Below are 25352 nucleotides of genomic sequence, written 5' to 3' on the forward strand. Positions count from 1 at the left end.
AAATTAAATCAGCAGTTAAATATACTCCACATTTAGAAAAATTACTGGAAATCCCATCCATTGAGTCTGTGTATTAGTGCAACTGCACTGCCACTGCCCAAATCCTTTTGCTTCCAGCTTCACTCGATTCTGTCCCAGCTTCTCCTTATGTTCCAAGCCGTGGCCTTAAGATAATCCAAAGCCACATGGCAGCAGCGGACAGATGAGTAGTTCGACCTTATCTGGCAAGGTCAGGAGGAGTGGAGGATCTGAGTGTACTATACAGTGGTAAACAAAGCTGGGTGAAAAGTACAGCAGTAAAAGCGATGACAAGCGATTGAATTGTGTGTCTGGTGAAAAGAGAGGTACAATTCTGATTGCTGCCCAAGACTGACTTGTTATGGGTATTTCATCAATGCATGAAACATGTTTTCAGAGAAAAAAAGTGATAGAGTGGTCATTTTCTGAGCTGAAGTCCTCAAATATGGAAGACAGCGATCAGCTCAAAGAAAGTTTATGATCCCATGCTACCATTTCCCCATTATGGGTCATCATTCAGTTTTCGCTAGTTTTTCAGATTTTTTTAAATGCCCGCTAAACTTCAAGTGTCACATTCTTTTTAGATTAAAAGTGAAACTGTCTCAAAAGCTTTCAGTCCACTTTTTGTTTTTTCATGTATAGTATTTTCTTGTCACATGAATAGTACAAGTTTTGCAGCTACAGTAACTATGTAAATCCCCATTTTTATGAAGACCTGTGATTAAAAACCTGTTGCTCGCTCTCTCTAGAAATCTGTTTCTTCTTAGAGTGTAGTCAAGTGGAGTCAATTTCTTTTATACAGCACATGTTAAAAACAATAGAAGTTGACCTAAATTGCTTTACAGGTACAATCCAGATCTTCAAGAACCCACAGAACTCACATAAAAGACAGCGTGACAAAGCTAATAACCAAGATCTAACGACGGGGAAAAAAAATGCATCCCCCATGCAGATTTACTCCAACAGTAATTGGTGATGAAACATTTTAATCTACCCATGAGTCAAACTAGATTTAGGGACAGTGAGTTCGGCGTGACGCGCCCCCGGTGATTTCACAAGCTTGATGCATTTCCCCTGTATCACATAACGACTTTGGATGACACACACAGACTAATGCCAGCTCCACACAGTAGGCTCATTAATCTGAATTAAGGTGCACAGGGGAAGGAATTAAGTTGTGTAACTGTTGGTGAGGTTGCCACCAGCAGTCTGGTAAGTAGGATATACAGAGATGGGGGGGTGGGGGGGCATCAAAGAAGTGATCAGATTTGATAAGAATACAAGAATACAAAAAAGAATTTGAGGAGCTCTGATACACTGCTCAACACCAGTTGGCTTATGAAGATGCTTTAAAAGCAACTGTGATTGTGATTAGATTTTTTCTTAAATTGAATCTACATGGGCTTTTGTTTTATATAAATAACAACCATGTTTCGTGTCAGTTTAACACCTTTACTTTTCCTCCTATGAGTCAACATGTTTGCTGGTGAAGGACCTGCGTATGGGATTTTTGTTGTTGTTGCATTTCCTCGTGATCCATGCACTCACTGTGACCTTTATGAAGAACAGCATGCCCAAATAAGGCAGGCCCTTCTTTGCTTCTAACAGGTATCAGCCCATGGTGTTTGAGATGTGGGGAAACCTCTCTGATCCGTGCTTTGACCGCTGCACATTCGTGCTATTCAACCACAACCCAAAGGTGTTAGGTTAGACTCAGAGCTAGTGATTATGCTGCTCAAAGTATTCCAAGAAAACATGCATCAGCACTTTGAGAAATAGCCTGTTGACGTAATAGCTTCTTTTTTTTCTGATTTTTGGATGTGAACATTAACTGAAGCATCCACGGTACTTACAGTGCAGAGCTAAAGTCCTAAGCTACTCCTCATTTCTTTATCTTTTGCTTCCAAAGAGCCAGACTTCCTTGTAATTTTTTAAAAGGTGTTCTTGAACAGCAGTTCTCCAGAGTTTTTCTTTGGACCTCGGCTGCTTTTTCACTGATTGTCAGTCCAGTCTTTGTACCTAAACATTTTCAAAGAAATGATTTTTGTTTGTTAGGCCACTTGACACCGACCTATGAATCATTCAAGCATAAAAAAGGCACAAAGCTTAGCAGGCAAACGACTTAGCAAAGAACTGGTTTGAAATTGCATCTCTGGGAACTTTGTTATTAACAGACTGTTTGCAAAAAGTTCAAGAATTTTTGGACTTTGATTCCCAAAAGACTCTCCAAAAATTTGCATATCCTCAGCAATGGTGTGGAGTTTTTCCTTACAAAATTAAGGAAACTGGATAACTGGTAAGATGGTAAAGGCTCATTCATGGTTTGGAGTTGGAATTCAGCCAGCACTGTTGGGGATCTGGTCAAAACTGATGGAAATATGAATGCAGAAATGTACCCTCTGAATCTTATCCACTATGCAATACTGTCAGAGAGGATCTAACTGTACCGAGCTTCATTTTTCAGCTTGATATTGATCTCAAACACGCTGCCAATGCAGTAGAAGCTTACCTGGATAGAACAGCACATAGATCGTGCCGGCATAGTATACAGAAACATCTGTGCCGAATACGGCCTGGAAGTCCCGAGGTCAAAATGGGAGACGCCCCCTAGGGTGGAGGAGAATGACTGAGCTAAGATCCTGTGGGACTTTCAGATACAGACGGACAAAATGGTGGTGGCTAACCAACCGGACATAGTGGTGGTAGACAAACAGAAGAACACGGCCGTAGTGATAGATGTAGCGGGTTCCCAATGACAGCAACATCAGAAAGAAGGAACACGAGAAGCTTGAGAAATAGCAAGGGCTCAGAGAAGAGCTTGAAGGACAGACCGCCCGCGGGGGCGAGCGGGGAATTTTTTAAAAATATATATGTGTATATATATCAAAGCAAATTTGTATTTGCATAAATACAAGATAATGTCACTACAGACTATCGCTATGGTGATGCTAAGCAGGTAGCAACCCTCTGCATGCTTGTAAAAGCCACAAACTTTAAATAGCTGCACACATTAGCTCCACTGCTATAGTTCTTATCTAAGATTCAAATATCCACACTGTTTTCATTCTGCTTCCGCCAAACAAATATCGACATTAGAAAGTGCACTGCTAACTTTAGTTTGCTGGCTCTTTTGCCAATGACATAATCCACTGCATCACATTAACCAGATGCTAGTATGGTGTCTTCTCTCGTCAATCCATTTTCTTAACTGCCTATCCAGTTTAGGTTTGCAGGGAGGCTGGAGTCTGTCCCAGCTGTCATATGATGTGGTGCCAAAAGCCACACTGTCATGGCCCCTGGCTTTCGCTTCAGGGTTTTGTGTTTTGTATTTTTGTATTTTTGCTGTATTGTTTGGTTTTATTAATGCTAGTGTTATGCTAATGTTACTTTAGGTTCTTAGTAGTTTGCATTTTCTTCTTGTTAGAAATTTGAATGATAGATATATTTCAAAAATTGAATTAATGCTTATAGGGCTCGTATTTCTTTTAAGTTTGTATCGTGTTCTCCCTCAATATTAATATTTCTCTATTCATATTAATTCTAATTCTAGTGAAGAGTTTTTGTTCTGTGTCCTTTGTTTTATGCTTTAAAATCTTAGTTTTAGATGTTGTAATGTTTTGGTTGTTCAGATGGTTTTACTATTCTAGTTTTAGTTTTGATTCCTTGGCCTTTATTTAGCTTCATTTTCTACTTGAGTTTGTGATTTGTGTTTATTTGTTTCTGAATTTCCACATTCATTTCCTCCCTCTGTCTCAATCTGTGTTTATGTAAAGGTCCCTTTGTGTTTCGTTGTTCTCTCTATCTTGCCAAATGGTAGTATTAAAATTAATTTTAGTTTGACTATCTCTGTTTGGTGCTCCTGTGTTTTGTTTTGTTTTTTTGGTTGTTTTTTTTTTTTGGGGGGGGGGGGGGGGGGGGGGGCTGTGTGTGTTTTTTGTTTTTTTGTTTTTAATTATTGTTGTCTGTAAAGATTAAAGCTCCACCTTACTGAAAACAACCCACACAGGCAGACAGCAGCTGGCAGAATCAAATCTGGGACCAGAAACATTTTTCTAAACATAATTTCTTCCCCTTCGTTTTATACAATATCTGGTAAGCTAAAAAAAAAAAGGGGGGGGGGGGGGGGGCAGGAGAACTTCATCAATATTTTAGTCATGATAATACTGAGCAGGAAAAAAGGGGAATGGGAATTTTTTCCCTGTTGGTTTAAACAGTTTTTGGGGAGACAGAAATCCATCCGTGTTTTTCCACTTAGTTCAACTTAGCAGGGGACAAGGAGCCTATCCCAGATGAGCAAATTAATAAAACCAACAGAACAAGGCATTTCATGGCACTGACGTAATTATGGATGTATCTAAATGTAGACATCTTATGTTCTATTCAAGAAGCAGGTTCAGGTAACAACACTGTGTCTGTAGGATTTTCCTGGCTTGTAATCTGATGAAGTCAGTGGGTTTTCAGTTGATTACAATCCTATTAATGAAGTGTATTTAGGATTAGCGTTACTTCACTCACAGCATTCATCATTTAAAGTGTTTTGTTGTGGAACACCTGCCTTTTCTCCTCTTTACCTCCAGGGGTTACCTTAAATCTTTGTTTTTGTCTGGTTCACTTGTGGACATCGCTGCTCTCCATCTCATTAGCTTTGTTAGGACAATAAATCGGGTTCATGTGAAAACAGCTCGATAAGGATAAAACCTCAGAAGATAATTGTATATCTTTCTGAGGAAATTAAATAAGACACAAGGGAAAAATGTACTGACACTTATTTAATGTAGTTTAATGATATAAAAGACAAAAAGAAAGTTTATTCTCTTTCTACTCCCATCCACATGTGCTTTTACAGTTCCTGTCTACCAAAAGGGTTCCAGAGTCGTTGACGCTCATGAATTTGGTCAGAAAATGCAGTGAATGTAGCAGGATGAGTACCTCTTTTGTATCTGCATCATTGTTCTAAAATAACTGCTGGGACTTGGGCTAATAGTGTTAACATAACAGGCTTGTTTATTGAAGTATGCACGCATTGGAGTAAGGAACAAATAAAAGCAGATTAAAGTCCCTCAACAGCATCCAGGATTGAGGGGTTTGCTGAGTCATCGAGGGCAGAAGGGAAGATATGATGTTTCTTTTGCAAACGTGCCAGAGCTGAAAGGATAGGCTGATCTGAGAATTAAGGATTAATTGAGGCTTAAGCCCCTGTGACTGCTGCACAGATACATGGGATACAAGCAGGGAACCACCGCTGAATCCAGCAAGACAGTGTGTCATGATTCTGTTTAGTTCACATGCTTTCTCTTCACTATGCAAAATATCCAATATGTATTATATATATCTCCCAGTGATTGCCCTGTGATGATGTTAAACATATGTTTTAATATTTCTGACATAAATTGTATGAACTCGAAACACTCTTGGAAATGCTGTTATGAATGGTGTATAAAGCTATTTGAAGCAGTATTGGCAATCCAAGTTTAAACCAAGTCACAAAAACTTCCTTGAGTGGCTGAAGCAACCAAATTAAACAGAGATTCCTAACTTTTTACAGAAACAATATGCAGTACTGTGCAAAACTAGCTAGAATGTGTCATGCTTCCATGGAATAAGCATCAGAAAGCTAGCTGTGTGTGTTATCTGAACTAGCCTCACTCTAGATTAGCTCGACACAAATTTACTTGCTCGATAGCTAGAAAGTCATTTGGGTTGTCATTGCATAGGTAGTTAGAGCTTGCTATAGTCTTTTTCTGTGTGGAGGGTGAATTATACAGCGTGTCCTCCTCTTGCTCATCTCTCAGTTAGGTGTCAGATCCCCCCGTAGCTGCGAGGTCAGCCCCAGAAAAACCAAAAATAGAACCTGTGAGTATTCAAATCATAAATGGCTATGTCTGGTGTGCTTCACATCTTTTGTCACTTACTGTGTGATGAGGTACTGTGAACAAGTATTGAGTCACCCATCATTTCTTAGTATTCTGCTTCCAAGAATACAGGCTAAAAATTTCATAAAGTAATCTTGAGCAATAATCTCCAGGGTTTTTTTTGAGAAAGTCTTTCAAAACTTTTTCTTGGATAGTGGCTGCTTTTTCACTTAGTGTCAGTCTGGTCTTGTACTTGACTATTTTCAGGTTCAAGGACTGGACTGGTGGAGGCTCTGTCATAGTTTGGGATGTTGCCAAAACAGATGGAACTATGAAGGCAGGAAAGTACCATGTGATTTGGATCCACCATCCCAGCAACTGATTGGGAGTGGCTGCATCCATGGTAGCAATATAGTAAAAGCATATTTAGATAGAAAAACACACAATATAAGCCTCCCAGGAGTCCAATCCATCATTCATTATCGACGCAGTGGGGGATCATCTGACAGAGAATGGAACAAATAGCAGCCAGCATCCAAAGAAGAGCTTTAAATGTCCATCAACAAATTCTTTGTTAGTTTTACACCAGATGTAACAAAAAAGTCTAATTGTTGTCTTGTCAGTCCACAGAATATTTTCCCCAAAGTCTTGTGGATCATTAAGATGTTTTTTGTTTATGTGAGACAAGCCTTTTGTGAGTCATGAACACTGACCTTAACTGAGGGAAGTGAGACCTGCAGTTCTTAAAATTAGTTTGATGATCTGAAACATGCAAGTATGACAAATATATGCAAAAAACTAAGAAATCAAGAAGTGGGCAAGTTAAAGTCAGAAACTGGAATTTTATATATCATTCTTTTTCTAGTTTTTTTATGTGTGCCTATGAATGCTGGTAAACTGAAAAGCAAAGTACAATAAAAAATGATATAAAAAAATGAAACTAACTGTACTAGCTGTCATGCAATATCCTGGTAGCAAGCTATCACTTGACAGGAATGGTGCGATAAGAGGCTGTCGCAGAGGAGGAAAGACTGAGAGACATGGTTGCGGGACATGAGGGATCTGGGCAGGAAATGTGAGATGGATGTGTTTTGGAGTTGACAGCTGAATTTAAAAACAGTGACACAAATGACATTAAGGAAGGAAAAAGAATTGGCAAAGTAGCTCATGAGTATGAACTTTGTTTGGCAGAAAGGATGAGTAAAAAAAAAAAAAAAAGAACAAAAGTATATATTTTCAATACATGGAGACGGCCAAGGGGAAGCACTTCAGAGAGGAAGCACTTTTGGAAAAAAGAAGCTGTGTCTGTCAAAACAGATGGCAACTGGTAAAGAAGATTAGGTGCTGTTACTACTGTCTCCAACGCCACTTCAGACTGATCAACCACCCCCCCCAAAAAACACAGACAAAAACACACACACACGACTCTCACAGACCTCCAACTGTTTCTCTCATCCCAGCCCCAAAACCCAGCCAGCACTCGACCCTGTGTCACATTTACACCCTCCTCTTTTTAGAAAACAAGACAGCTGGGATCAGGGCAAGTCTCAATGTTCACAATCATTGTCCCAAATTGTTTTCTAAAGCTACACTTTTTGAGCGTTTGCAAAGTTTGAAAACAACTGTCTATTTTAATTGTTTTATATTTGGCAGTTTAAAGATTTATTATAAGACTAAAAAATTAATAAAAAGGATATTTTTTTAAAGGTGTTAAACAACAACATTATGGCCACAGTGGCCGAGGAGTGAATTCTTTCCCACCCTGCCGTCATGTGAGTTATTAAGGTCACATGGATCGAGGGGTGAGTGGGAGTTGAATCGCCTGAGAAGTCTGAGTTGTAGGTGGCTGACAGCTGGTGTCAAAAGCCACCACCTCTGTTCAACGATGGTCGTTCACAATGGACGTAGATGACCTCTTTCACTCCTCTCCAGATAGTTTGAGCTATCTTCTAGGTCCATAATGTTCACATTGGTAATTTCCCACATCTTTTTTCACAGTTCAGTCACGTTTTTAATAGTGGGTCAAAAACCCTCAGGACCACCAAGTGGATAATCCCACTCTGGGTTAAATACTTCCATCAGTAGTATCGCCTCTTGGATGAGCCTTCAGTTCAAACAGTCAAGACTTGTTACATATCAAAAACTGAAGTTGTGGCTTGGTAGGTGTGTGGAAAGAAATTAATGTAACACAAAAAACTGCCCAAAATAACAACTTCCTTTCAAAAGACGTCTGGTGTGCGCTTGGACTAAGCCAGACTAAATGTCGTCCAGTTTTTATGCTCACCTAATATAATTATGTGCTGAGGCTAGCTTCAAAAAGGCAAATGAATGCATTTTCCAAAATGTCAACACTTCCTTCGGGCAACTTCATGCTTAATGCATGTGTTTTGTTTCTCTAGGAGTGTGTGCGGGAGCTCACGGACCACCTGAAAAGCACATCACATTACATCTCAGCATGTTTGTGAGCAACACAGATAGGCATTAAAAACAAAATAACATAAAAAAGAAAAAGAATCCACAGACAAGAGACATCTTATGTCATCAGTTGGTTGGTTTATTTATCATTAGCAATGACACCAAATGTACTCTACTGTTTTCACTTGCTATTATCGGAGATGCATTTTGAATTGTAAACAGTGATAATGATACTCCTTACAAGCAGTGTATGACCAGGGAAAAGAGCAGACTGGACCTGCTCTCGCTCACCTAATTTTTTATTTTTTTTTTAAACAATACATGTCATCTTATAGTTTTGAGTCTCTCATATTTACATAGATACAGCCGGGTCCCACGTTCATCACCAGCAGGGACTTGTTTGGCTTTTTTTGGTTTTTTTTGTTTCATTTTTTTTAAATGTGCTATCACATATTTTTCTTAAAGAATTATATTTACAACCATATTGCCCCCCTCCCCCAGCTGCCTGCTGCCGGGGGGGAGGGGAGAGTTAACACACAGTTAGAATCACTTGCTTAAACTACTTATGCTTCTTGAAAGTTTACGCTGTAAGTCAACCTTATAGCTCTAAGTATTTTTTTTCTCTTAACAAATAAAGTTAATACAGAGCTCAAACTGTTCCGTCTTCCCCATTAAAAAAAATGACCAAAGAAACAAACCAAATATCATATTAAAATAAAATAAAAAATAAAAAGAAACAATAAGATATTGCACTTAAAAGTTCAGGACAGCACTGGACCTGTTTGGTGGTTAAATAGAACAGTGAGAGCTTTCAGCTGAGTGCCTTGGAGGACGTGAGGAAGTCTGCAGAAGCATCCAGCAAGTTAATCTAAATAAATAGCAAACCTTTGTACATGTGAAGCTTTTTTTTTTCTCTGTGAAACGAGCAACCTCTCGTGTATTGCTCAGTATGAACGGGGAGTGCATGTTGGAACCCTAAAGCATGTAAAAAAACTGTGTATAAAAACAAAAACAGAAAAGCACATAAACTAAGCAGTAACCTGTCATAGCAATGTCCTGAGAATGGTTCCTTGATTAGTCCATAATGAGCTACAATGTTAAAGGAGATGTTTTTAATCTTCTTCCTCTTGGATTTTCCTTCCTTGTCGTAAACAGTCTATGGAGACGGGAAGCAAGTCGTCTTGTTTTTTTGTGTGTGTTTATAGATTTTAATGTCTTTTAATGTGAGACACATATTTGCGTTTTGTCACAGCTCCAGTCCATCTACTACTTATACGTCTGTGTTCTTTGCCCGTCTTTGTCTTTGTGCTGAACACTCACGTCGTCTTTCCACAGTCTTATGAACAAACTAAGGTGAAAGCCATTTATAGAAGCTTCGAGCGGAAGCAGGGTTTAAACGGATGCGTGTGAAACCAGAGCCACACCGGTGGCTTTTCATTCAGACATCAGCTTGATTTTTCCTCCTCTGTCACAGAGTCTGATGAGAGAACGTGAAGGAAGAGGACGTCGCGTCGTACCGACAGCTTTGAAGTTGCTTCACAGAGAGAGACGTGATGGAGCAAAGGACGGAATTCTCAAAAGAAATAAAGGAAGGGGGTGGAAAAGTGATAAAACAGTACCGGACTGTCTTCGTGTCGCAGGGATTTCTTTTTTTTTATGATGCAACTCCTCCTTTACTCCAGTACAACTGGACAAAAACACAAACAAATTGATATTTCTTTTTGCTGACAATATGAATGAAAAAAGGAGAACAAAAATCAGTGATGAGACAAGCGTCCAGCTCCTGCTCCAGCCCTTGCTCATGGGCTTCTGCATCCATCCAACCATCCACTCATCAGTCGAGCCATTCACCCATAACTATGTAAACTACATTCCTTTGCAGTGCCATATGTTTGCCGTGACCTCTCACACCACAACAGCAAATAATGAACAGACTGAAAGACAAAAATAAAAAATAAAGGCAGACAAAGAAGCGCACATCCCACCCACTCTATGTATAACTTTTCAAGTCTGGCCTCTTTTTTACTCTCATCATCTTTCTCTTGTCTTCATCTTCTTTTTTTTCTAGTCTCTTATGACGAAGATGAAGTTGAAGTGGAGCTAGGCTTTTTTTGGTTGATTAAGTCCAAGTAGAGTTCAGAGCGCAGGAATCGGGGGTATGAGTCCTTCTCCATCAGCCCGTATATCCGCCTCTGAGCTAGGTCAAAGCAGGAGCGTGTCACATTCTGCAGGTTGTCCTTAGTGTGATCTCTAGTGTATGAATCCAGATTTACCTGCAGAGCCAAAATAAGTGAGAATAAGTCCAGGAATAAATGCATGTTTCCTTTACCATTTTCAAGCCCTTTTTTCCAGGATCAACACAGGCTGCGTTCATTCGCACTCACCTCTTTACAAGACTGGATAGCGATGTATTCTGCAAATATTTTCTTGGCTTTTGAGGCCATCTTGGACTGCGACTTGATCTTCTTGTATTCCTCGCATGCTAGCCAGAATTCCAGATTCTCCTCGCTGAACTCTGTGCGCAGGAAAGCTCTGAATGCTGCCAGACCATCTGAGGGGAAAGCAGAGGGGTGGGAGGGGAAGGAGGAGAATAAACAAGGAGAGAGTTGACTAAAGTGCCATGGCAACCTCAAAGCTGAAGCCCTCCTCAGAGTTTCAGTGTCTAAAAATAACTCGGTGACGGCCTTTTGAGTCATGTGGTTGGAATAAAGTGAATCGTGAAAAAAAAGAGAACCTGAATACAGCAGCGCACATTCAACTGTTCAACAGCCTTTTAAGTGACATCACCCCTATGACTCTGTAATTCCTTAATATTTGGGGCATGATGGCAATGCTGTTCCTGTGCACAAGCTGCGAATGAACAAAGAAGTGACTGTTTCAGTGTAAAAGGGGGGGGGGGGAAATAACTATGAGGCACTTTGGTCTGTTTTTTTTTAAAGTTTTGGTCCTGTTAATGATTTAAGGAAGAAGGCATCCAGGAGAGAGAATAGCAGGAAACCTTGTCCTCCCACAGCTCCTGTCTGCACCTTTCCGTTCCCATGAATCACCCACGCTGATAAGCAGAGCCAATGCACGCAGTCATCTCTTACCTCATTCTGGTAAGCAGGAATGAGGTAAGAAGTGGAGAAGAGGAAATTAAAAGAGAGCGAATAAAGAGGCCAGCAAAACCGAATGACTAGCAGATGTAGCGCTGGCGTCGTGTCAGCTTTTGGCTTTTGTAAAAGAATCGGGAGCAGATTGTGGGTGATGAATTGTGGAAAACCTCAGAATAGCAGCACAAGAGCAGGATGCCTGTGTTGGTCTCACTTTGTCATTCTGTCTCAATTATGAACGGTGTCTTTTGGGATTAGGGAAACTTGCTGAAAGCTGCACGTTTACATAAACAACGTGTATGTGTGTGCATAATGTATATGTCAGTAAGTGCATAGTTTCAGTGCTCATCTACTTCCCTCACTACCTTAAGCATGCACTCTGAGTCTAAAACCATGCTGCACTAAACAGCAATGTAAAACACAGGAATGTAAAACACATGAGACAAAAGTCGAGAGAAGAAATGAAAAAAATCCAGTCACTTACATTTGTGAGCCAGCAGCTTATCAAGTGAGTCCCCCCATTTGAGCGCTTCCTCTGGGGTGGGCCTGCAGATGAAAGCAGAGCGATTCTTTAACAAGCCCATTTCAGCCAGGTTTCTCATTGTGTGACCCATCCGCAGAACTTTGCTGGGCAGGTGAAAGGAAATGCAGATGCAGACACTTCCTCTATCTCTCTATCTCTCACTGCTTCCTTCCACTCTGTGTCTAGTCTCTCACATTCGGTTCTACCTTATGAATGGTCACAACAGCGAGAGCCATGAGTCTGCTCCACTGTAGTGGTGGGGGGAGGCTTTTATACTTGCATTCAATGCAACTTGGAAGGCAGTGGAGGGGGGGAGTGGCTTCAGCCAGCCAATGAGGATGCGCAGCCTGGTTTAAGACCTCCTACTCATATGGGTATCTGTCTGCCCCCTGCTGCCTCTCATCCTTTTTTTTCCTTCTTTTTTTTGTATCCTGCAATGAAGTATGCCTTTTTAACGGCCAATCTTAGCCCACTGCAATCCACGTGTCAGGCCTTATTTGGGACAATATTTTAGTTTCATAGTATATTCTTTTACCTCACCTGACTCGCCAACAAAATTTGTTGCATATTACACTTTTTTCTTGTTCTTACGTCTTCTAAGTAATGACACAAAGACAGATTAACTTCCTTTTTAAATCGAGCAGACCAGATAAGATGCACTGCCACATTTATTGTCAGTATCTGACTTTTTTTTTCAAGTCACAAAAACTATGATTATTATGGTTATATTAGCTATACCTTGAATACATTGGGGATGGATATTTACTGTGCCTACTTGACGCCAAATGATCCACACAAATAAATATGAATCTACTCAACTGATGAATATAGTTCACAGAGAATTTAAAGGGCTGCATCCAAGCATTATGCCATCCTTCCTTCTGGCATGCCAGCCTTACTCACACACTCTCCCATTCATTTAATTGATGCCAAACTGCAAGCACACTCCCATCTCTGCCCACATGTCTGTCTTCCAAGAGCCAGGTCATCACCAGTTGTGGTGAGATCCAGAAAACCGTCTGACACACACCCACAAGCACACGCTGTCAGGAAGTGGCCACTTACTTGACTGACTTCATAGATTTGTCTAACTTCCCGGCTGGGTTGCTTCCTGGGGACTCATTCCTCCTCCGCAGGAAAGCCAGCCGATTCTTCATGTCTTTGGCCCTGAGTGAAAGAAAGGTAGAAGAGAGGAGGAAGTGATGTGAAGGAAGGAAGGGTAAGAAAATGAAATGAAGTGGATAGAGAAGGAAGACAAAAAAAAGGAGACATGGGAAGAAAGTTTGTTGAGTTTCCAAGTCCAAAATCCATAACTGAAACAATCCAACGCATGGAATCAGCAATTAAGCTCCACGGTGCTGTAAATCCAATCCATACAAAAGCAAACCAATCAAAAGCCAGAAAACAAAGAGGTAAGCATTATGTACATTCTAGTCTTCAGCCGGATATGTCGGTGTGATGGCACAGAATTCTCCAGCAGCAGATGTCAATTTCCTTTTTTCGCCGCTTCTTGTCAGCGCCTCTCGTGTCAATCTAATTTCTCTAACAGCCTTTCCTGTAGATGTGTCCCTGGCAGGTTCCTCGGCAGGGACTAAACGAATGTGGCAGAGAAGGAGGAGAGAGACTCAGTCCTCACTCCTCTGTTTCATCACGCCATTCTCCATGTGCCTTGAGGGGTTTCTGAGAGAAAACTGACCTAGGGCAAAGGCGCACGGTGACATCCCCAAGTGCTCTGCTGCTTTCATCCAGAAGCAGCACCCAACACCCTCCTGACCGCCCACCTCACCTGTTTCACCTTTCTCCAACCATCTTACACACAGAGACGCCCTGCTGCGCATGCGCCACTTTGAGTCTCAGATAAGGTAGCACACCAGTCCTCTGTACCCATGGGCCCCCCCAGCAGGATTCTGCGTATTCCCATAATCCCATGGTGCGTGTCCTGGCTTTTCCTGACCTGGAGCACGTGCTGCCTCATTGGGATGTGACCTCACTCAACACCCATTTCCTGAGTCCCTGCTTTTGATTTCCACTGTGGATTGACTGGCCTGCTAATAATGCAGCACAACGTTGTGCGCTGGGCTGGCTCTAATCACTGCAAACTGTCCCCCTGCCAACTGACAACCCCCCCAGGAGAGTATGCACACCCCAAATTAAGAAACAGGGCTTCCAGTTATAGACAGCTATCATTCAAACATGCACACACAGGAGGACGGAAGAGCCCGGCACTTGCGGATTAGCACAAATATAGCACGTGAATATTCATGGAGAGTAATAAAAGAACAGACACACAACCATTTCAAAGAACCCCTCTGCACCTGTGCCAGCTCGTGCCCACTTCACTGGAGCTTTCATGCCAGACAGGTGTTGGAAAACTCAAAGTCTCTACCAGTGTGTTTGCGTATATGTGTATGAAGGGATGAGGGGGCGAATTTTTGCAATGCTTAAAAGTAGCGCCGCGGCTACAGAGAACAAAGTTAGCTGCTGATTTGAGTTTTTCCAAAGGCTGCAGGACAGGTGAAGTAGAAACATGCCTGTACACATGTAAACACACGAGATCAAGAACGGTTGGCAAAATGCTAATCGCTCCTTTAAAATTAGGATCATATGACCACAAAAAAGGAGTATTTGCACTCTTCAGACTTATGGTTTCACATGGGGTGCTTGTGGGATAGTCCAGAAAAAATGAAACTGCAAAGAACTGTAACCTGAAAAAGAAAGTGCTGATGAGATCTTTTATTTATTTTTGTTTTTCTTTCTTTCATTATCTTTCTGGAAGATGTTTTGAGATGGTAATATTCCTGTTTTAGATTTTTTTAAATTTTATTTTAGTTTGCAGCTGGGATGGGCTCTATTTCCCATGACCCAGGACTGGATAAGCAGAAGGAAATAAATGGATCACAAGCTGCTTCAAAGCACACAGTATTCTGATTTCATGCAAACGAGCAGCAGCAGAGAATTTCTTGCGGAAAAACTGGCTTCCTCGTTAGAAAAACTAACAGCATTAGTAGTGATTAATTTCAGTTTGGATAGACAATCAACCCTATATTTTTTGAAAATATAAGCACCTGCCCTTCTTGTCTAAAATCAGATACAAATTAAAATTCTGGCTACTTTGTTACATTCCCTCCCATTAATTTAGAACTACACCATAAGTGCCCTGATGGAGAAATGCAGCCAGTCTTTGGTACAGTGAAATTAACAGGAACTAAAAGGGCCTGTGTTTATCACTCTTGTGCTACTTTGTACTTCCTTTAATGTTAAAATGGTGAAAAATGCAAATGTTCCATGAAAAAAGCCCTGTAGCTGAGATATAGATCTAGAAAAATCCATGTGAGAGCCTTTTTTTCAGGCCAGGTAACCGGGGAAATGGAAATATCTTTAAGAGAAAGTGACTCATCTATTGATTGAAATAGCACAAGCGCTCTGCATGAAACAGACTCAAATCCAGATGTTTAACTGCTGTACAGGGCGCTCTTACACAGCATCCTCGTGAAGCGCTGGAGTCTGAAGGATATTACTGCTGGGAAAGAAAAAGAAAAACCTTGTGCTGTTAAATAAACTCGTAACATCAGGGCAGGGTTTATTAGATGGGTCTATATTTAGTTTGTACCCGAGGCAATTTATGTTTAAGTTGGGCATGTGTTAACATAAAGGAAAGCTCTGTCTTGCAAGTGCATGTGAGTTTAAAAAAAAAAGAAAAAGAAAAAAGAAAGGAGCGTTTTATAAGAGCTGAAAAATTCACTCTTCCCATCACAAAGCTGCTTTATGTATTTCCGTGGGGTTTATACAAGCTGAGCCCATGTGTCAATAATGTGACAATGATGTCACAACAGCGAAAGGAAATGTATGTTTCTCTTCTGCCACCAAGTGGATGCCACTGGATACTGCACACCCAAGCAGCTTACATCATCTTCTTAAATGATCTTTCCATCCATTTAAAAAAACAAACAAACAAACTCAAACATAATGCCAGCTGTGGAACAAGTGACACATATTACAATTCTCTATTTAAATCAACACAACCTGGAGTGCATTAACACTTTGTTTCTGTGCATGCCTTTCAGTAATTGCAGGAACTCTGCTGCTGCAGCCATGAAATAAATTGCCTGTGTGATTATTTGGTCAGTGGAAGTAAACACCACTTCCACCAATTCCAAAAAGGCTTTCATAGTCCTGTTTTTCACTATCTTACAGAGCTAGATTTGTGCAGATGACTCTTCACAATCACATTAATGTAAATAATCACCCAAACAAAGGAAAAAGATCCTGGTTAAAGCCCCATTGAACCATTAGCACACATATAAAAATAATAAAAGAGCAACATAAAAACATGAAGCAGTTGTAATACTGACAAAGCCTGCTGCTTTTCACATAAAAAGGCAGAAGAAAGTGCAGTTACATAATTTTACGTATCATTTTGTTCAGTCCTGGAGATGGAAAGTCTTCTTGTACTTGACAAAAGTCACTTAACCATAATACTGTGCTGAACAGTTATCTATCTGGTGCTCTTTGTACCTCTGCTCTTTATGTGTTAATGGTACATACACAGTCGCAGTCCTCACAGCCTCTGACCTTGAGTACCTCTCTTTTTAAAGTTCCTCTTTACTGCCTCTCTTGAGCTCTAAATCGGCCTCTAGTCCTTTTTCATATCTATGCTGCTGTTTTTGTTTTATTAAACACAGTGGCCACTGCAAAAAGTGAGGCGCAGGTATAATGTGTACACACGCTATGCGCCTGCTTGCGTCTCTGCGAGAGAGAACACTTTTACGTGCTTGAGTGAAGGAGCAAGAGGTCTTTTGCGCTGCAATTATCTGCAGGTTTCCATGCTCTTTATTCCCTCTTTGCTTGGCTCACATTAGTCGTACTAATAGCACCCCCCTGGCTATTCCTGGTGTTCTTGAAAGTAGGCCGCACTCTCTGGGAAAGGCTCTTGTAGCACATGGGGAGACAGCTGTAGACAGACATATTGCAGAGCACAGTGTACCATATAAGCACAAGACAAATCCAATCCTCCACCTCATTGCAGTATACCGCTCACTACATTTATCATAATAACTGTGCTTAAACTTTTGTTAAGCCCATATTTGCGCAGTCTTGTTTACTCAAGGCCGTTTGCCTGTGAACTAGATGCTGGACATGACACACAAATAACGCTGTGCTGGCACATGTGCCTGTTTGTGTATTTGTGTGTGTGTCGCTATAATGGGTCAAGGGTTGTGTCAAAATAACTTTGAGATTTATGTGGGGAAATTGTAAGCACTTGCACTGTAGATACTTCACTAACGAAACAGTGGTGTCCAGAAACACAAGCCACATTCATCAAGATAATAATCATGGGAATCGTAACCAACAGGAAGTAGCCCTTAAATATTCCTAGAAGAACAATGAAAAAGGGAATTGTCCTAAATTTTGTCTATAAATATAACACCATCACGTCCAGCATCTCCCTCAATCAAGGCTAAAAAAAGAGCTCTATTTCAGAGAAACTCACCTTCCTAGCCACAAAGACCACATGAGCAATCCTATTCCTGAAATCCAGGCTGCATATATTAAGAAAAAGGGACAGCCTCAAGTTAGAAGTAAAAGCTGTTTCCTCCAAAATAGTCTCAGTCCTTCAGCCTCGCGGGGGATTCTTTTCCCTCATTGTGACTGTCAAATGAGATCCATGTAGAGGTCAGATAGCTTCCTACCAGCCTAAGAGCAATAATCCATGTGGGACTCAAACCAGCCCCTGCTCACACTTTTCTCAATCTCCCTGCTGATGTTTCTAATTCTCATTAACAACACTCAAACCGCAGTTAAATCCACACACGCCCAACACAATTGCTCTTACCTTTCCAGGTATTTCTCTGAGAAATCAACCATCGTGTGAAGCATGGGTGCCAGCATGAAGGCAGTATGTACTGCATGTGAGTGTGTGTCAAAAGTCCAGGGCTCTGTTTGGCAATCACATTCCTCTAACCCCTGAGAGGCTCTGGTGGAGCTTTATATAGCCCTAAGGGTCTGGAGAAGGCGGACCCTGGGCTCACTTAATCCACATGGACTGTTTAAAGGCAGATTCCCTCAATTGGGGTTTGAGAGGCTCGGACTACAATGGAAGAGGGTCTTCTGTCCAAGGTGACGAGCTGCATCAGAGCAATTTGCTTAAAGACTTTTTTCTCTTAGCATGGAGCTACAGTGGCCTCTGAGACTGTGTCGCTTGGACCTAAAAACCGTGATATTAGAAAGCATTGCAAATAGCTGTCCAGTGTACTGGCTAATATAGACTAAATGTGGACAAGAAAGAAGAATGTGTGCAATCCCACAATGCTGTATGGAGTGCTATAACAGTAGCAGGACTCATACAGCATAGTACTGACTGATCATGTACAACTAACAGGTTTTCAGCATTGCAGTAGAGCTATCACTGCATGAACCTATAAACTGTAAATAGAGTTTCAAGGGCAATGGAAAATTGAGGTTTCATCACTTTAATGTACAATAAAAGAGCCCCAGACATGTAAATGTCTCTTTTTTGTGGTCTTTGGTGTGATTTATTAAGCTGAAATATATAGTTTAGTGTAATAATATATATCATCTGCATAACTTGGACTTTTCTTCAAAAATAGGAACTTTAAGTAGTTAATCTCAGCAGTAAATTTGCAAGCGTGTCAGTGAGCACTTGGCCAATTCTCACACCACAAAAAATGACTTAGTTCTTGTACCTTGGCACCAATTACAGGGATACTAATCATTTTGCTGGAAACTGCTTTATCTGTATTATATTTCAGTGATGGCCAATCTCTATCCAGCAATACTAATGAGAACACTGCATATATTCAGTGTAAAATCTATACATAAGTCAGACAGAATGGCAGAAATGAACAGATGCTCATTTGCGTTGTGTTTCCAATATCAGTTGTTGAGTATCTTTCTTCATTTTTGTGCCTTTTCCATGTGTGTGCATTTAGCATGTCTTTGAAGTGAAGTTGGATTACCAATTTGGTATTCTGATCCTGAACCTATCAACATGTATCAGATTTATGGATTTTATTGCTACTGGTTTGAAAGTGCTGTCACCATGCAGTGATCCATTGGCTGTGGAATAAAGATGCTAGAAAGAATACTTATTCGAAGAAAGACCATATTTGTGTCTTTTTTGCTATAAATGATGATCAAGCTAATTTAATATGCTTTTTCAAAGAAGAAAGATAAAGTTCTATAGATACATAAGCCATATGTAGACATAAGTATTAGGAACACCTTTACCTAATATGCTTTGGTATTGCTGCAAAAACAGCGCTGACCAGCCAAGGCATGGACTCTGTAAGACCTCTAAAGGTCCCCTGTGGTATCTAGCACCTAGACGTTAGTAGCAGAAGTCCTGTGAATTGCGAGGCGGAGTCGCTGCAATCTAGACCTCTTGCAGCACATCACTTCCAACTATCTCTTCTCTGGTTCCTTGCCCAAAGAGACCCTTCTTAAAGTTTTAAATGGCTAATTCTTGGCATGATTTGGCCATGTCAGATGTAATTTTTCCACTTTACACTAATCTACATCTACTCGCTCAAGTGGCTCTCATGTTATTAATCAGTCTCCTACTTTCCAATGAAGAATTTGATATTTAATTTCTCAGATAGATACTTCTTAGTAGATATTTCCCTTGCTACTGGTCTGCACTATGGCATATTGGTAAATGACTGGAAGTGGGTGAAAACTGTATATTCAACAAGAGGCTCGTATCACTGAAAATTTAGAGTCATCCTTATTTTACTGACTGATGGTGACAGAAGAGAGTTTCGTGACTGACTGAAATACAGTTTAAGAACAAAAAACTCTTTTGTTTTCATGCAACCTTCAACAGTGTCAGAACCATGTAGTAGAACTGCTACTTGCTTAGCCTCTAACACACACAGTATGAACCCACTTAAGCTGAAGGCCATGGCACCCAAGAAGAACAACATCCTTACATTAGAGCAAGGACAAAAGCAGAGACTGGTGCAAGATTAATCTCCGCATTTTGACATTTTGACTAATATTGTTTACTTCATGTGGCCCTAATGTCCCACCTTACATCTGAGAAAAATCAGGTACAAATCTCTTGGTTCAATAGCAGCATTCTGAGAATTACTACTTTTTAACTGTAATCTTTTTTCTTTTTCTTTTTTAAACTTTCCTTATATACTTTCCTTGACGCTCTAATATGTCAGTGTGATTGTTGGCCAGTGTAGAAGAGTTAAAACTTAAGAGAAATGCTGCATGGATCTAGTCCTATGTATCGTTGCAATATTACAGTATAATATGAACTGCAAATAAATGAAGAGCGCTGCATTACATATTGATTAAAAAAAATTACAGTACTTTATCACTGGCCTGTAGACCATGCTTCAAGTTTGCACTTGCCTTGGCTGTGCCAGAAGACAGCATGTGTAGTATTAGATGACAAAGGTTTTTTCTACCTACTGCAGTCAATCAAGCTATCACATTTTTTTCTAACCAATCTGTTTAGGCACACATTGCTCAGTATTATAAGTTTGCTCCGTGTTTGGGGTCTTGAATTGTAAAATTGGCACACCTGATCTATACTCACATTAAAAGTATATTGTATTCCATATTGTATTCTTTTTATGCCTGTTTTATTCAAACAAGCTGAATAGGTTTGCAACAGCTGACAAACAGGCTACATACTCCAGACCACTGGGAAAAAAATAGCTGAGGAATTTTAATCACTTAATCTGCTCTTTAACTAAACACTACAAAAAAGTAACAGGCTCAAGGACAGTTACTGTTTTATTGTATCCAATGTAAGAAATGTGCTTTCATCTTTTCAAAGAAGAGAACGACCAGTCGATGAATCGCTTTGCCTTCAGCACACACATCTTTCACGCCCATGTGCATCCCCAACACGTACACCTTACTTCTCACCTCAAAGAGAATATGAGACGCGCATATGGTTCCATACACCTAATTTACCGCTTCATTAAGCAGTTGATGAGCAGCATTACACTATGAGCTTTAACTTTCACATTTGTCTTTCAAAGTCTATAGCACATTTCTGTATTTGCAGGTCCGTGAACATGTAGATATTATGCGTGCAACATTAATTAGTCACATTTACACCCAAGAAGCACATGCACAGTTTTTCTATCTGCCTTAATTCATCTAAATTAAATTTTAAAATGACACTCGACATCTACTGGGTATTTGTCCTAACACTCTCAGTCGTCAATCCATCAATCCAGCCACACAAAGGGTGTGACTGAATTGATGGATTGTTTAATACATTCCATGCTACAGATGGGTGTGAAATTGTACACTCTGTTGATTACATTAGCATTAAAAGGCTGGTGAATGAACAGGAGGGTTGCCATACTTGCTGTTTTTCTGCTGAGTTGGGAAACGTGTAGCCATGTGCTGATTTTTTTTTTTATTCTTGGCAAAAGAAAAACATACATGGAAGTACAATATATGAGGTTGAGCTTGAACATCAATTATTCTTCAACATAGCATAAACTCTTCTGCAAGCTTTCTTGTCATTTCTTTAAGCAGTCTTTAGGAAAAGTTCTCCAGGCTTCTTCAAAAACATTCAAAGCTCTTCTTTGTATGTTGGCTGCCTTTTGTTCAATTCTCTCACAAGATTATCCCACACTGCTTCAATAATGTTGAAGTCTGGGCTCTGGGGAGACCAATCCATGACTCATAGCTGTTTTTTTCCAGGTACATTTTTACTCCATTAGCAATACGTTTGCGATGATTTCCATGCAGAAAAATTAAGCTGTTGCCATCCAAATTTTTTCCATAAGGTATTGCATGGCAGATAAAAATCTGACTTTACTTTTGTGGGTTCATTATTCCATCAGTTTTGACAAGACCTCCAGCACCACTGGGTGAAATGCAGCCCCAAACCAAACCATGACAGAGCCTCCATCGTGTTTCCAAGATGGCTTTAGACACCTACTCTCCTGACCTCATTTGTATAATGGTGGCAATTTGAATTAAAAATGATGAATGTGGGTTCATCATTCCATAAAACCTATTGTCACTGATTTTTCAGCCCAGTTCTTAAAATCTGGCATACTTCAGCCTTTTCTCCCTGTTTTGCTTCCTTAAGAATGGCTTCTTGATGGCCAACTTCTGATGAGTTCTGATGAGGCTTTAATGAACAGTAGAAGGATCAACTGAAGGGCCAGGTGCATCTCTCAGGTCCTGCGTCACGTCTTTGCTGGGCATGACTTTCAGATACTCTTCATCTGATATTGTTCTTTAGGCCTGCCACTTCTTTGTTTGTCCTACACCTGCTAAGATATGCCAAGATTTTGGCTAGTAGCTATATGAAAATCACCTTGTTGCTGCAAAAATATGAATTTATGCCTGTCAGGTTTTGGCATTTTCTATAGTTTCAACTAAAGAATTGGAAACAATTCAAGTGTCTGTGCAACAGGTTACTTTGGTTCTTTCTAAAGATGTCTTTTGTGAGTAGATGCAACACTGGTTCATCCCTTGAATTAGGTGCCTTGTTTATCCCGATCGTTCATAAGTCAACATTAGGTGGTTTAATAAACAGAAAAACATTCCTCTGAAAATATATAATTTTATTGAAAGGACTGGACTGAAGGTGAGTGAAAATGCAGCCAACATCTAAGGAAAAACCTCAAAAGACCTTCAGAAAGCCTGAAGAGCTAATGCTCAAGATCATTTAAAAAAATAACAAGAAGGTCTGTCTCCTTGGAAGAAAAATATAAAGAAATAAAGGGTGGCTCAAGCCTTTAATCTTGATTTTGTACCAAAATGTCCACTGCATCGTACCAACTTTGAGTACTGGGTAAGCTTTAGGGCTACTATTGATTGGACATTTCTTTTGACACATCCAAGTGTAACTCTGCATTTAATATAATTGTCAGATCTGTGTTGTCGTGTCATTGAATTACCACTCAAATCGCTTCTCCTTCTCACACATAAATAAAGTCTGCATTTAAAATCTAAATAGCAATGCTCTGTTTTTCGTGTATTGTCTTAATGTTGCACCAGGGTAATTGAGAAGAAAATCCTTACTAATTTCTAAATGAGCAAACACACAACAGGACAACATACATGGAACACTATGGACATATCCATATATGATTTGAATACTCACAGGTTCTTGGATTTCTTCTTCTTGGTTCCTCCGGGGCCAACCTCGCAGCTACAGGGGGATCCGGCACTCAACTGAGGGGAGAGGAAGGAGAGGACACACTGCATCATCCACCCTCCACACAGAAAGAGGGCCCTGCAGGCTCCTGCAGAGACTGTAGCAAGCTCTGACTAACTCCAATTGGCTAGGAAGGAAGGAAGTCCGTAGAGTGTCCTTATCAAAAGCAGGGCTAGTCCAGGTAACACATACAGCCAGCCTCCAAAATGGTTATTCCATAGCAGCAGTCCACATTGTAAATCCCACAGTGCTCTCTGAGGTGTGTGCCTGTATCTCACGGCTACACTTGGTGTTTGTCTGGGCATAACAAAGTAAGGAAATCTGTGAGAGTGGGAGAGTGTGAAAGACTACAGCTGTTGTTTCTGTTGGCCTCCAACTGTGCCCTAGGTTTGAAGTGTTGAGCCAAGACTCCGGGTTTCACATTACACGTTCTGCCAACCCACCATTTTGATTGGTTAAGGGAAAAAGGAAGTTGCTTCAGGGTGGAGAAGGGGTCAATCTCCACTAATCTGATGGTCTGAAACTGCCCCCATTGTATGTGTGAGTGAGGCTCTAAATAATGAGCCATTGTATTACAGCAATACACATCCGAGCTAGATACTGGCCAGCTGGTAACAGATGGCGTGTGTTTTCTATCTTTGAGGACCCCCAGCTTGCGTTTCAACCTTGAGAGTGAGGGCTTTTTTCTGTTTTCCTTTGTTTTTTCTTTGCAAATTTTGGCAGTGCCACAGTTCTTAAAGGTCTTGTGAAGCTTTTACTTTGGTGAAATAAAGAAATTCTTCTAGAAATGCAGCAACAAAACTAAAGACATACCATTTGTATTTTTTCTTTGCCTACCATGAATTCTTTTGAGCCCATATTAGCTGTCAGACCTCAAGCCTACCACAACAGCTGTTTCCTATCAATCGAGGAAGCTACACATTTTTTGTCTCCTTCAAGCCTGTGCTAAATCAAAAGTTACAATTTAAACGAAATAGCTTTCCATATCCGTAAACACTTCTGTCAAGGTTACTTAAAGGTTAAAAATGCAATAAACCAATTGGGTTCCTCGTGGTATAACAGAAACATACTGGTGGTAGTGTTATTAAATGATTAGTTTCAAACTGTCTGTCCAGTTGCGTGGATACAGCTAGAATGGCTACATTGTGCTTGTACCGTTATTATTGTATTTAACAATAATGCGTAGTCTCAAGGGCAAACACTTCCTGCTTTATGCATCCTTTCACACTGAACCACCCTACATATACCAGCTGCCAAACTACATCCTGTCGTGCTTTTGCATTATTGTTTCTGCTCAAAGTTGAATAATGTATTGATCTACTGAAGTGACTGAAGGCTCTAAACACTGCCAAAACAAGGCGGAGAAATACGCTCAATTTAACTTAACTGCTGTTGTACATCATTTTTTCTAGCCGGTAGCTTATTCTGACATCCTCAGCTTTCAGCAGGACAGCACAGAAACTGCTGAAGCTGATGTGAGTGAGCACAACGTGTCAGTGCCTCCTTCCCTCAGAGCAGATTTGATACTACAGATTGCATAGCTTTTTTTTTTTAATCACCTTTAGTACCTGTGAGTGGATTTGTCTCCTCAAAGCCCCAGTTACAGATGGAACATGTCTCCTACACTCTTTTAATAACTCCTTCCTTTAACAAAGATTAAGGTTGTCACTGTGTGCAGTGTACAGTGATGTACTCCAAGCATTCAGATTAAAGTCATAGTTGAATGTGAAAGGTGAGTGAGAATATGTTGTAGGAGATATCTAAAAATAAGCACAATCCAAGAGCAAAGACAAAATTGTGTTTAAGGCTTCATTTTATGGGCAAAATAAGAATATTGTATTTGGTTATGTAGACTGGGACACTGATCGATTTCAACATCACAAAAACATGTTTTTAAATATTAAACTGACACTTAGTCAGTGTCTGTCTTGATTACTTCATGTCCATTTTGTTCAATGCCATTCAACATCTAATACCAGTAAACACCAGTGATGTTTACTCTGTGATAAGCAAGACTTACACAACAGAATCAAACTACAAACATAGTCCATGTATTATGTATTTATTTATTTAGTCTGGAAAGAGATTATGTCACTGAGGTTCATGGGAGAAACCAGAATCTAATCATTAATCTCAGAGTAACGGAACAACAGGGCAGCCCCAGTCTCCACAGAGCCATCAACGATGCTTCCCCCTGAAAGTACAGGACACAACTGGAAAAAGACTCAGACTTTGCCCTCTTCAAAGAAACTTGTCCTGATGCCAGGTGATGTTTAACTAGACTA

At 40.3% G+C, this 25352-nt stretch overlaps 1 protein-coding gene across 5 annotated transcripts in view; it reads right to left on the minus strand.

The window, feature by feature from the left end:
- Positions 1–8410: 8410 nt before the first annotated feature.
- rgs3a (regulator of G protein signaling 3a) overlaps positions 8411–25352 on the minus strand; it is a 121061-nt gene continuing 104119 nt past the window's right edge. For all 5 annotated transcript variants that reach the window (XM_063478460.1, XM_063478459.1, XM_063478458.1 and 2 more), the window contains 5 exons: positions 23014–23084; positions 12966–13067; positions 11862–11923; positions 10670–10836; positions 8411–10558 (listed from right to left, as the gene is read on the minus strand). In XM_063478460.1, the coding sequence (XP_063334530.1) occupies positions 10358–10558; positions 10670–10836; positions 11862–11923; positions 12966–13067; positions 23014–23084 (603 nt within the window). In that variant the 3' untranslated portion in view covers positions 8411–10357. The remainder of the gene's footprint in view (positions 10559–10669; positions 10837–11861; positions 11924–12965; positions 13068–23013; positions 23085–25352) is intronic.

The sequence above is a fragment of the Pelmatolapia mariae genome, linkage group LG7 (genome assembly GCF_036321145.2).
Source record: "Pelmatolapia mariae isolate MD_Pm_ZW linkage group LG7, Pm_UMD_F_2, whole genome shotgun sequence".
NCBI lineage: Eukaryota > Metazoa > Chordata > Actinopteri > Cichliformes > Cichlidae > Pelmatolapia > Pelmatolapia mariae.